This window comes from Mesocricetus auratus, unplaced genomic scaffold (assembly GCF_017639785.1).
Source record: "Mesocricetus auratus isolate SY011 unplaced genomic scaffold, BCM_Maur_2.0 Super-Scaffold_100691, whole genome shotgun sequence".
Lineage (NCBI taxonomy): Eukaryota > Metazoa > Chordata > Mammalia > Rodentia > Cricetidae > Mesocricetus > Mesocricetus auratus.
In genome coordinates, this window is record NW_024429267.1 from 16,660,880 (window position 1) to 16,674,628 (window position 13,749).

Sequence of the window (13,749 nt, forward strand, 5' to 3'; positions counted from 1 at the left end):
TGTCATTCCAGCCCTAGACAAACTTGTTTACTGAAAATTCCTCTTTCCCCATCTAAACGCATCCCTGGCACTTCCAACTTGCTAAAGTTCTGAAGTCATCTTCCTTCTTGTTTGTTTGTTGCCCTGTTTGAGATACAGTCTTATTCTGCAATCCTGGCAAGCCTAGAAATTGCTTTGTAGACCAGAGAGGCCTGGGAGTTACAAAGATCTGCCTGCCTCCTCCTTCAGAGCCATTGCTGGGATTAAAGTTGTGCACCACAATGCTCACCCTTGTTTTTCTGCTTTCTGTTTGGATCCCTAGCATCCATGTAAAAAGTCAGGTGTGGCTACGCACCCCTGCAATCAGAGCACTGAGAGTGGGGAGGCCATTTACAAACCTATCCTGAGGACTCACTGGCCAGTTCATTGAGAACCCTAGACAAAATATAAGGTATAGAGACAACTGGGGAAGATATCACCATATCAACATCTGGCTTCCTTCCAGATGTAGCTCACAGATACACATACACACATGACTACATCACACACATACACACATGCACACATAAAAATTGCATAACACACATACACATGAGACATTACACTCACACACATACATACACACATACAAATTGCATAACACACATACACATGAGACATTACACTCACACACATACATACACACATACAAATTGCATAACACACATACACACAAGTACATCACATACACATACATACACACATAAAAATTACATCACACATATACACTAATGATTATGTCACACACACGTGTCAAAAAGAAAAATAAGTCTCATCTTGAATTAAACTGAAAGACTCCCCAATTAAAAAGCAAACACTGAGGGTGAAAAAAGAAGCTTGTGTTAACTACTCACACCTGAGTGTGATACATCACTAAGAACAATTAAGGATCTCGATGGAGAAAAGAAAAAGAAACAGGACACAATACTGCTCAGTACTGAGATGGAAGTGACAGGAATAAGGATGGAATTATGAGGTGTAATTAGTCCCCTAAAAACACTGGAAACTTATTAAAGATGTTAAATAAAAAACAGTCACAGCCAATGATAAAAAATAAGAAGTCACAAAAAAATCTAGTAGCTTAACATTTTATATAGTGGTTCTGATGCTTGCTGAAAGTTATACAACTTACAGAATCTATACAAGCATCTTTGCCTTCACTTCTATGGCTTGACAATAACTTACCTATACAGTTACAATCACCTTCTGAGAATTTTTTTACTTCATTGCTTATCCTTGAATATTCCAGCCTTTATACACCAGTCAGGATTATGTCATCTAGCTATTCAAAACCTTCCCAGAATGTGAAAGTAAAACCCTGCAGTAAAGACACAGCACTTGAAAGAACTGAGCTACAACCGGAAACCTCCTTTTTGAGAATTGACTCTAAATGCTATGGAAGCAGCCAATGGAGAAAAGCAATCAATAGACCCACCGAACTTTATGGACTACAAATTTCACTGATGACTGACCAGCCAAGAGAGATATCTCTAATGGTACAATAGTGGCACTTACATACAGTGAGTAGCCAGTAACTATCTAAATATATACAAGGCCTTCATTCAAGATAGAGAATCCGTGCCTGGTATTCCTGGTATTGTAAACTTCACGAACTACCCTTGCATTGTAGACCCTAGAGGAGATCCTACTACTGCCATTTTCTTAAACAAATACAATTTCTAAATGTATTCTATGTATCCTTATAACCACTGATAAGTGTAGCTCTCGCCACTCATCAAAGAAGCTTCTTTTGCAAAGATGGAAGCTATTCCAGAGATCTGCAACTAGTCAAATGCAGAATATAAATTACCATGGGGTTATCAATCACAACTGTTACATCTGCAATGCAACCCTACATCTTAAGGTTCAGGGAACATTGATGAAGAGGGAGAAAAAAGGTTGTAAGAGCCAAAGGATAAGCTAAACAGTATCTTCTTGACGTGGCAGGGAAGTCATTCTCATGAAATTTCAGTGCTATAGTTGTCTAAATACCATTCAGCATGACAACATAGATGGGAGAAATACCAGAAGCTTACACTTCTAGATAAAGAACTACAGCCAATCAAAGGTTATTGACAGAGGGACAGTCTGCTTTCTTGAGGAATTAGTCCTGTGATAGGTATAAACCCAAATATTCAGCCTTAAACCCATCTACATACAAGCATTCATGAGACACTTAATAAGATGTCATTACATTGGCAGGTAGTGTGGGGGTGACATATGAAGATCTGTAGAGGGTACAGGAGATATAAAAAATGATGTAAATACTGCACTTGTATGAAATTTAAAAAAATCTTCAGTAACTTCAATAAAAAGAAAACCTCCAACAGCTTCCTATCTTCCTTAAAGTAAAAAAATTAGAGGCCTCGGAGTAGAATCTGGCTTCAGGTCCCTCTTCCTCTGTTGGCTGCATCCTCTTGCTCATGACACGCCCTAACACCTGCTCTGAATTTGTTCCTTCTTCCTATCAAGTACCCTTTGGCCTCAAGGATTTCCCTCATTGCACACCTGCTGTATGATAACTTCTCAAAAAGCAAATCCAGCGATTGACACAAATCTGAGACACTGTCCCTTTCTGCACTAACCTTACTAGACTGTATTCTTCCTCATACCATTCCTGACCCTCTAAGAAGACACTTTCAGTTTGGGAAATGGATAGTTTCTCTTCCACCACAGAATGTAAACTTTCTTTGAGGAGGAAATTTTGCAATTTTTCACTTACTGTCATTTTTAGGGCTGAGGGAAGCATATGAAATGGACAGTAGGTGCTTATTGAATGGGTCACCCAGATTAATTTTTTAGCTCATGTTTCCTATCACTTATCTCTAAAATTATATTTGGTTCTACAAAAATGAGGAAAGTCACATCCTGTCTGCTGCACCAAGTTTTTGACATAACAAAATTGGAAATGTTTTTATGCCTTAAAGGAATGAGAGTTTAATAAATAGAACACTGACTATGACGTCTCATGAAGCAGTAAAAGCTCCCGACTGATCCTGTAAACAAGCTGAGTCCAAATAGCTTTAAGCCAGACCATTGGAAGCACTCATTTGGAAGAAATTTGAAACCATTTTCAGTGAGTACTAGATTATATGAGCTTTTGATATAATAGTGTCTCCAATTCTATATGAAATACCATGGCATCTCACTAGGAGGGAAAAAATCAAACTATTTTAAAAATGACAACCAATTATATTGGCACAAAAACGCAATATTGGGGGAATGTTGTACTCCCATCTTTCCCAAAGGGGAAAGGTGTCTCAAACAATATAGAATTTGATCAGAAAACAGTCACTGCAATACTCAAGGAGCTGCCCATCCTATCCAGAGCCATGAACATAATAAAACAGACTACTTTAAAACTATATCTGAAATTAGCATGTCAATTATACCATATTAATGCAATACAGTTAAGACAATGGCAAAGGAACTTCAGACATGTTTTCTGTCTGAATCAGCTCAGTACTCTCTAGCCATACCATTTTGTTTTAATATCAAACGACAGTAGGTATGGTCCAGTCTTTGAATTGACTTCCGTTAAGCATTTCTGTTTCAGTATGTTGACTACCTGCATTTGGGAACCCCTATCTGTTTGAGAAAAACACTTAAATAAATCTGATGTTTTTTAACTTCAAAAAGAGTAATTTGCTTGGATTGGCACCACCCTAGAAGGAGTGAGACGCAAAACCAAAATTGGAATACAGTTCACCTTCGATGATGTCAATTTGAATGAATTTCTATACTCAAGGTATTACTCCCAAGAATTGTAGTTTGTAATAAAAAGAAAGTTATATTTCTAACTGTAAATGATAGGAATACAATATTAAGAAGTAAATAAAAACTAAGATGAAAAGAAAGAGCATGTCCCAGAAACACCTTCTTGTCAAAGTCATGAATGTGTGGGTTAAAATATTTTGTAAATGAAGGAGTAGGTTACCATTTTGACTGACAGGTAAATAGTCCTTGTTGTTTTCATGGTCACCAATTTCAATAAGCACATCCACAGCTACAATTTTCTTAACTACTAATCAAGAAAGTTAAACAAATAAAGCTAATCTGAAATTCTTCAAAACTGAGAGGAGGAAGAAAACCATGGAAAAGTAGGTCTTCCATATATGGGCCTTTAATTTATAAAGAACTTTTCAGATGTATGCTCATCAAGTGATATATATATTCACTGTAGGATAAAATGGGAGCAAAGAACACTGGAGCACAAACAGAAACACTTTGACCAAGCTTCTATGGTGAAAAAAACCCTTTCCACAAAGGATAATGGGTAATTTAAGTGTATGGCAAGTATGCTGGCTAGTTTTTGTCAACTCAACACCAACTCGGGTCAGCTGGGAAGAAATCTTAACTGAGAAAATGCCTCCATCACATTGGCCCATGGGCAAGTCTGCAGGGTATTTTATTTTTATCAATGACTGATGTTGGGAGGGCCCACTGAGCCCACCCCACCCAATGTGCATGGGATCATCTCTAGAGGAGTTCTTAGATTGTATAAAAATCATACTGAGCAGCTGGGCATGGTGGTGCATGATTTACTCCCAGCACTCAAGAGGCAGAGACAGGTGGATCTCTGTGAGATCCAGACCAGCCTGATCTACAGAGTAAGTTCCAGGACAGTCAAAGCTGTTACATAGAGAAAGCATGCTGGAAAAACAAACAAACAAACAAACAAAAATTCAAACTGAGCAACCATGGGGATCAAGACAGTAAGCAGCATTCCTCCTTGGTCTCTGCCCCAGTGCCTGCCTGATTTTCCTTCATGATGAACTGTAAGCTATAATGTGAAATAAACCTTTTCTTCCCCACATTGATTTTAGTTATGGTGTTTTATCACAGCAATTGAAAAGCAAACCAGAACATCAAGAAAACATTGGAGAATGATTCCACATGAGGTGTGGGTCTGCACTAGGAAGGTTGAAGCAGGAGTCACAAGTTCAAGGCCACATGGTATGTGTAGGGAGACTCTAACTTAATTTAAAACATAACAAGTCAAAAAATTCAGTAAATGATTAGGGTGACAATTTTTAGTACGTGATACACAAATTTCACAACCAAGCATTTATAATCAAATGTTAACAAGCTTTTGGGCAAATAATTACCTGGAAATTCTTTTTTTAAATGATTGCATGAACTCTTCAGAAAGCTAGTATCATTAACCTCACATTCATTATCTGGTAATAACAGAACTGAACTCACTTTCTGTGATACTCAAAAATCTAGAAACCATATTATTAAAATACATGAAATTTAAAAGTTTCATATACTGCTAATGCCAACTCTTTCACAGTTTTATTTTACTTGCTTAACAACTATCAAATTCTGTGGGTAATAGGATCTATTCCTAAGTCCTTTGAGAATAGATGGGAAGCTGCCATGGCCTAGAGTAGAACCACATGTTCCAGCAGGACTGAATTATGATGTCCCTCCTTAAACGTTCCTTCCCTCATGTCAATAAATGTTATTTCACAGACTACTTCAGAACATTTAAAAGCCAGCATTACTTTTATTCCTGTTTCTTCATGCTCAGCTTGTTCACTCTTCCTATGTTGAATAATGCTAAACAATAAGTACTTGCAGTAAATTAAATATTTGCATATAAAGAAAATTTCTATTCCCTTTGGCCTTAAATGTAGAGAGTAAAATCCAATTTTGTTTAGCTTGCAGCATGTGGAACAATGAAAAGAAAACCAGCCTTGTAGGAGAGAAAGAAAGGTGAAAATTATGAATAAATAAAGGCAAAGGAAATAGAACAATTTCAAACTGGTGTTGGTTATGGCATGATCCTAGATCTATCCTATATATAAAATGTGTTAATCAGTCTACTGTCAGCACAAAGTATTTTAATGGATAATGAGACTCTTCTTATTAAGTTATCAGAAATGTAGCATATTGTAAAGTGCTATCTGTTTTCAACTGGAACCAAAGCTGCAACCAGTGCCCAGGAAAAAGAATATAACTGTGTGTATGTATATTGTGTGTTTGTCCCTGGGGTCATAGTCATAGGATGAACATAACAATTGTCAATTTTTCCTTGAATAGAATATTCTTCCATATTTTAAAATAAACATGCAACATGCAAAAAGAAAATACCTTGGGCTTCTTATTTTCGGGGCCTGTTGACATGGACAGCGCACAAGGTGAGATCAGCTCATTGGTTCTTGTTAGAGAGACAGGAAGTGACGGGGTTGGAACAAGTGAGCTGTGGTTGGATATTGTGCTTTCAGACGGTCCAGTTCTTGAAGGACATGTGCCACTGCCACAACTTGGGTACAATGCTGAAGGACTCGGCTGGAGTACCTGGGTGAGTGAACCCTCAGGAGGAAGACTGGGATGAGGAGAAACAGCATGGGAGATGGGAGGAGCAGAAAAAATGGAAGGGCACAATCCCCGGCCTGAGAGTTGTTGAGAGGAGGCTCTTTTGGATCTGTCTATCAGGTCTGAGAGGGCTGGGGAGGGGTGGAAACACTTCTCTAGAGAGGAAGGGGCAGTGCTCTCATTAACAGGAGATGCAGAGGATAATAAGGTAGAAGGATGTGTGCAAATATTCCTGTTCTTTTCTGGAACCCTGTAGTCACCATCCTGTCTGCCCTCCGAAGAAGGAAGAGGGGATGAGCTCTGTGCGACAGGAGGGACATCAGCAAAACCGAATGTGTCCGTCTGTAATTGGGGTAGTGTTGAACTGCTCCTCAGTGTGCCTCTTGGTATTTTCTCTACATCCGTAGAAGCATAGCTGCTACTGTCGGGTGCTTGTAGAGAGATGGGGTACACCTGAGAAAGTGGGGGAGACTTGGGGAAAAAGGGGAGGTGGCAGGATTGGTGGGTCTCTGTAGAAGCCTGGTGTTCTCCTTGCGCTGTAGACCCGACTGTCAAGGAACAGCTTGAGAGAGATTTCTTAGGTGTGGGTGAAGATTGCTTCACTCTTTGATCGAGTGTGAGAGTGGAAGAGGCCAGGGAATTGAGGGAGAAGGTTGGGCAGGATGCAGGGGATAAAGGCCTTTGGTGAGAAGGGTTTGATTTGAGAATAGCCGTGAGGAGAGAGAGCCGAGAGGGTACTGGGGACTTCAGCCCTGACTTTGAAAGATTGCCACTGGATGACATGCGGCTACAGACAGTAGATAAAGAGCCATGGGAAGAGGAGGTAAGTGGTTTGGGACTTGGAGACAGTGAATGCATGACAATGCGGACCGGTATGTAGGAAGCTGAAGGTGATTTCAGAGAAGCACCAGAGGCAGGTGAGGGAGAGGTTCTCACATCTTCCCTGGGATTAAAGACAGGCGCAGTTGACATCTTCTGTGCTTCGGATGCCAGCCCGCGTGTGTGACCAGCAACATTTGAACCACATGAACTAGAACCTGGCAGTTGAGTGGAAGGGGGAAATACTAATGACGAGGCACCCCTCCATTCGGAAAGGGGGGAGTCGTGAGCAGTAGTGTGGAAATACGTAGCTGTTTCTTCCACCGAGTTCCCTGCGACATCCAGCCTGCGAGTGTGAAACTCCTCTAGCACAGAGGTTCCGCTGACGTTAGCTGGGATGGATGGCGTTTTCTGATTAGTTGGAGAAACAAAGGAGAAAGCAGGTGGTTTACGAGCAAGCTGCTCAGAGGTAGTGGGAGAAGTTAGCTAGAGGAAAGAAAAATAGATTGAAATAGGACATTACTTATGAAATTATCAAAATACTCTTTTCACCGTATGATTGTTCCAATAGCCCTTCTTCTACTTTACATAAAATGAGACATTTTAAGCCTCTAATAATAATGAAGCAGTTTATGCTTACTAATGAGACACGGCTTTGAATTCCAAATAAGATATAAAGAGTGAAGTACTATATCCTACTACATTTATTCTCTGAAAAAAGAATCAATATAAAATTTGTTCTCACAATTCTATTGTAAAAAATAATTTATTCAAAATATTTAAATTAGTTGTCCTAATTTGGAATTGTATAATATGAAAGGATTGAAGTTGTCTTCCTTACAAATTTCAAATTTCATTTTGGTAAATGGAATAGATTTTTCTACCATTGAAAGAAAATAAACCACAGCTTGATAATGACTAGAATACTAAATATTAATATATTTCCATTGTTTAAAATTCTGAACACTTGGACTGCATATTATGAATCTGTCCAGAATTCAAAGGATGAAGCTCCCAACACCAACACACAATAATAAATTGAGAGACGGAACACCAAGTGTAAAATAGAGAGGGCGCTTCAGCTTGTTTCCCCCAATCACTTGCCAGAATGAACATATAACAATAAATTAGCAAATACTTAGCCAATGATTTGTTTCTTCTGGAACCAATGGGCTCTCTTTCTTAAGAAAAGAAGCCAGAGCACTTTATAATCTATTTGACACGAGATGATTGCCAATTCTCCACCAAAAAAAGAAGAAAAATTTTAAAACATAATTTTACTAATGAAGGTGGAGCTAGCCTGTGGGGTAGCCTGTATATGTATTCTTGCACCACTTAAGTAGCCCAGAAGTTAGCAGGGCGGTGGTGGCGCACACCTTTAATCCCAGCACTCGGGAGGCAGAGGCAGGCGGATCTCTGTGAGTTCGAGGCCGGGCTGGACCAATAGCCTCCAAAACAATATGGAGAAACCCTGTCTCGTAAAAACCAAAAAAAAAAAAAAAAAAAAAAAGTAGCCCAGAAGTTAAGACAAATGCAGAAATCATGCCAAATATTTTAAACAGACACTTGAAGATTAATTTGATTTCATCAGACTATAAAATTAAAGTATGCAAAGCCAGTGAACTTGAGAAATATGAGTCATCTAAAATATTAATGAATATTAATATACACAGTGCACTAAGCAAATAGCAGGAAAATGTCTATAAATTTAAACCAGCAAATTTTTATTTGCAGATAAAAGACATATTTTAGGATTTTTGTTTCAGATCCATGTGAATAATATTTCTAACAGACCCACTGTGATGAACTTTCTGACATGTAGTCTCGAGCCCTAAAAACACTTAAATCTAACAAACATCATTTCAAACCTCTTAGCCTCTTAGCAAACACACCCCAAAATATTTCTTTAAATATGAAGATTAACAAGTAATTTTGCCACATAAATAATATTTGAAATCATTGACAGAGTCCAGAATATCAAAGCATCACTGAAAATGGAAAATCAAACAGAACCCAATCAAAGTGAAAAAGCTTAATCATTCCCATGCAGTTTGTCTTGGAACACTGTGTTTATGCAACTGATTCATATGGTTGGGGAGGAGATTTAAATGCAAACATCACTGACTGGGCAACACAATGCCTCTGTTACTAACCATGACAACATTTTATTTGGAGTTCTATAATAATTTGTAGTTGGAGTTACATTTAACGTTTAAAAAATCATTCTCTCAAGAGTTCCTATTCTTTCTCTGTGCGCGCTCGCGCACAAGCGTGTGTGTGTGTGTGTGTGTGTGTGTGTGTGCGCGCTGTGTCTGTGAGTGCACTTGTATGTGTTTTAACCAAGAAAAAAGAAAAAATGGGGATATTTCAAGTCTCCAGGATGTCGCTACCTATTTTAAAAAGCTGTTAGTGAATTTGATAGTGATTTTTTTTTTTTGTAAATTACTGCTGACTGCCAGGAGAATTCAGCTATCTGCTTAGCAATGCTGTTTTCTAAGAGCTTCAACATATGCAACAAAGTATCAATTTATCTCGATTGTTCACCAAATTGCCAGCATGTTAAGAACATAGGCTTGTAATCTTTTACAGAATTAAAATAAAAAGGCCTCCCTGAAGCTTTCTACAGGTCCAAGCCTCTATGTCCCTAACATCCTACTGCACTGTGTGATATTTTTCCTAATAACAATTCAGAATTTTCTCACACATTTAATTAGTGAGAAAATTCTAAAACACCTATGTTTAATAATATTTACTATGTTGATCTACATGTAATTTTATTTATATTTTCCAGTTGACATATTATATTTACAATATACCCATTAGTAACTTCCAAATGCGCTATAATATTATTCTAATTTACACTAACATGTAAGTGTAGCACCATAATTTTATATACTTTCTAGATACCAGGGATTCAGCATTAATTTCAAAAAATTCACAATCCTGAGTCCATATTATTTTTATTTCTTTTATTTAAAAAATCGAGGCAAAGAGATAAATGAACAATTTCTGGAGAAAGAAGGGAAGGTCGCTCACAAAATTCTTAGTCAGTAACTTGGAATGGGCCCTTCATTTCACCTCTAAACCCTTTGCCAACACCAGCAATGGTAAACTTTTTCATTGAAATACACAGTTCATTCCCATTCATCTTTCCCCGTTAATAACTACTCTGTGTTCTCAACCATTCCCTTTTTTCTCCCACATTATTTGAACATTCCCCTGCTACTGGATAAGATCCCCAGCACTCTCATTTCCTTGAGCTCTTGACCACATTCTTCCTCTGAACACATTCTCAGGACACTCTTCGCAAAAGGTTGTCCTAAGCTTTTGGATGCAGTATCAGAACTCTGATGAGAGATGCTTGCAATGTGCTGTTATCCTAAGGTAGACTAACTTAATCACTGTACTGTGTATCATCAAGGTCCCAAATTCTTTAGCAGCCATGCTATTAGAGAGCTGCCTTGTAACTTATTTTAGTAACTCTGAAGTTAACTGTGGCTTTACACATTCATTTTTTCTAATGTGTCCAAGAGATTTGAGAGTGTCTATGTCAAAGCTGAAGTGACTGCTCTGTCATCTGAGAAGTGGGCATTGCCAGATACTGGTCCTTCACAACCACACCGTCCCCAGAAATATCACAGCCTTGTAGAAAATACCCCACTGTCCCAACAGCAATGATTGCATCATAGAAAGGTGACCTCCTACCTAGTGGCTGGTCCTCTTCTAATGCATAAATGTAAAGCTACCAGGACAATCCTTGGCCTTTCTTATCTGAACCAATGAAATGATGTTGTCTGATATTCCTAACTCTCACTTTAATCCATACAAGTCAGCACTGAATTGAACTTTTAAAATCTAATCATTGAACATCCATGCTTAAGACTTCATCTTTGCTAGGGTGAAGCAGAAGTGTTCCCTTCACTACATAGGCCTTCTCTTGCTATTCAGTCTTATCTCACTAACTTCTTGATACTTTACATTTTATGTTTTGGCTATACTTTTCTCAGTCTTAGCATTTTTGTGAGCCTTGTTAACATTCTAGCAAGCTTGGTCACTGCTCAATGCTCTGGGAAAATCTTTTCATTCTTAATCCTACTGTCATTACATTCCTAGCCCTTGTTGGCCCAAAGCTGTGTTAAAAGAAGCCTTGGTGCCACCCTGTCAGATAGATAATAGGATCACTGCATTTGATTTACAACATGTCCTATACAGCAGCATTGTGGGAAAATGGAGCAAGCACCCTGCACCTGTGCACAGTGATGCCTTTCTCAATAAACATTTGACACTGCGGGTGGTTTGCAAGGTCGGTTGTCTCAACTGGCCCTCTCTCCACTTCCATACTATAACTCTTCCAAAGTTAATATTCTCCAACCCTTAACCCCCCACACTATTTAAAAATTGCATTCTCCGTGTGTACTCTAAATCACAGGTGCACTGGCATCCTCCATAAGTATTCAATCTTTTTGTGGTTTTACTAACTCTCCCTTCCTAACAGAATTATGAAGGGAAATTCAACTTCTTCACATTTTAACAGTAAGCATCCCTGGTGGGTGGTGAAAATGCCAACAATCTCCTGTTTTTTACTAGATCCCTTGTTCTCAGAACTTAATCTGGGCCGGTGGTATAATAGCAAATCTTCTACAGGAAGCAGCCACTTGGAAAGTTGCTGCACAAGGGCCTCCTTGGGTTCCTCGGTGGAGTCTCAGTTATATCATACTGGGATTATTCTGCTTATTCTGCGCTAGGTTGATGTAGTCCTTGCCTCCCAGACACAGACAAAATTGCATTCTGACTCAACCTGATTTCCATGTAAGCAATTCCTTTGTCTATGGCCACTAGTATAAACTGAGCCATGTGGAGGAAATAACCACTGTTCATGAAAAATAGGGATTTTTACCAGCATTTGACAGAGCCTGGGGTCTCCCAAAAACTCAGAAAAGCTCTCCTCCATTATATCCACTCTCACTTGCCACAGAAGTAGAGAGCGTATACTAAAGGAGCAAACTCAAACAGAAAGAGAACTGGTGAGGTGGCAGAGGAAAGATCGGTAGAGAAAAGTGGTTTAAATGAATAAAACTGCATGCTTGTATTTTATTTTCTATCAACTATAAGGCTGAACATATATAAATGTTTATCCCCAGCCATGAGAGCCCAGCTACCTGGTTAAGACTTTAATCACCTATCATCTACTCATGAAAGGTTGAACTACTTTTGTGTTTTCTGTTTTTCATGCAGTTGGGGTCTTCTAGCTATGATCACGGACATGTTGTTTCTGAGGGTTTTCTTTTTATGTATACACTCCATACTGCAGAAACTTGTTGGTGGTCCCAATGTTAGTCCTTCTACAAATTAACAGAATCCAACAAGAAGTTTAATGCTCCAACTTATTTCAAGATCTTCAATATCTAAATGCCTTGGACTAAAAGCAAAATAATAGCAACATCACTAATTATGAGACAGTCATCCAAGGCTGTCTTCCCTGCCTTATTATAGTTCTCACTCAGCTGTGAATACACATCAAGAGTTGTAGCAACAATAATGTCTTTTCCATATATATTTCTCAAGATCATTTGCTTAATCGTTCCTGTGATATTTTCTAAGTAGTCTCACTAGTTCAGGTATTGTGTTCGATGGTGGGGACCAGAAGCGGGAAGAAAAAACTTTGTCAACAAACAGCTCTATTGGGATAAAACATACAAAAGCTACTGTAACATGATGTGCTGGTGTGACTAAGGTGCTCCTTATGAAAACTGAAGCCTGGGAATATTAAGGTTTATGAAATGCAAGTACTTACTGGCACTTATGATTGGGATACATTCCATGAAATGCTTATTTCCTGATTTCATCATTGTGCAAACAATACAGGGAGCACAAATAGAATCAGGACCTCCACATTCATCATTGTGTGATCATTACAGAGAGTACAAGTAGAACCTAGACCTCCACAACAGCACTATGCACTATAACTTCGATTAGGACCACAACTGCATGTGCACCTATCACTGACCAAAGAATTATTATATTGCACATCATTGGATCTAAAAAATACAGCAATATCCAAATTGACTAGAATTTTGTATTACAACCTTTTATGTTTTACTTTACCCAGTTCTTTTGAACTTACTGTCCACATCCTCTCCAAGTTCTCACACCCAAGCTATATCAGAACAAATATTTAAAGCCTCTTGCTCTTTTATGTCTCTTATTATGTGTCCCTAAGAGTGTTGCCATCCCAACCTTCTTTTTTAATGGATGAAAAGGTTTACTATGGTCTCAGAGGTGACTGTCCACTATAGTGGGGAAAACATGGCTGAGTGGCTCAGTCTGTGGCAATGGGACCTTGTCTTTTTAAACCTGGTGTCCAGTACAGAACCTAGAAGATGGTTGTAGGGTTTAGTAAACATTTGGTGAACCAATATACATTTCCATCCCAACTTTCTTAACTAGAGAAGGTCATGTGTCGAGAGCTTACCATAGCTAGACACAGTTCCATGACTCCAAGTTCTCTCTCTCTCTCTCTCTCTCTCTCTCTCTCTCTCTCTCTCTCTCTCTCTCTCTCTCTCTCTCTCTCTCTCTCTCTCTCTCTCT

The 13,749-nt window shown here is 38.7% G+C and overlaps 1 protein-coding gene across 36 annotated transcripts in view; it reads right to left on the reverse strand.

The window, feature by feature from the left end:
* LOC101837871 (muscular LMNA interacting protein) overlaps positions 1-13,749 on the reverse strand; it is a 248,602-nt gene that overhangs the window by 112,613 nt on the left and 122,240 nt on the right. For 26 of the 36 annotated variants that reach the window (XM_040740387.1, XM_040740375.1, XM_040740380.1 and 23 more), the window contains one exon: positions 6,118-7,647. The exons of 5 other annotated variants lie outside the window; for them this stretch is intronic. In XM_040740387.1, coding sequence (XP_040596321.1) covers positions 6,118-7,647 — 1,530 coding nt within the window. The remainder of the gene's footprint in view (positions 1-6,117; positions 7,648-13,749) is intronic. 5 more of the 36 variants (XM_040740384.1, XM_040740396.1, XM_040740371.1 and 2 more) reach the window with 1 other exon arrangement.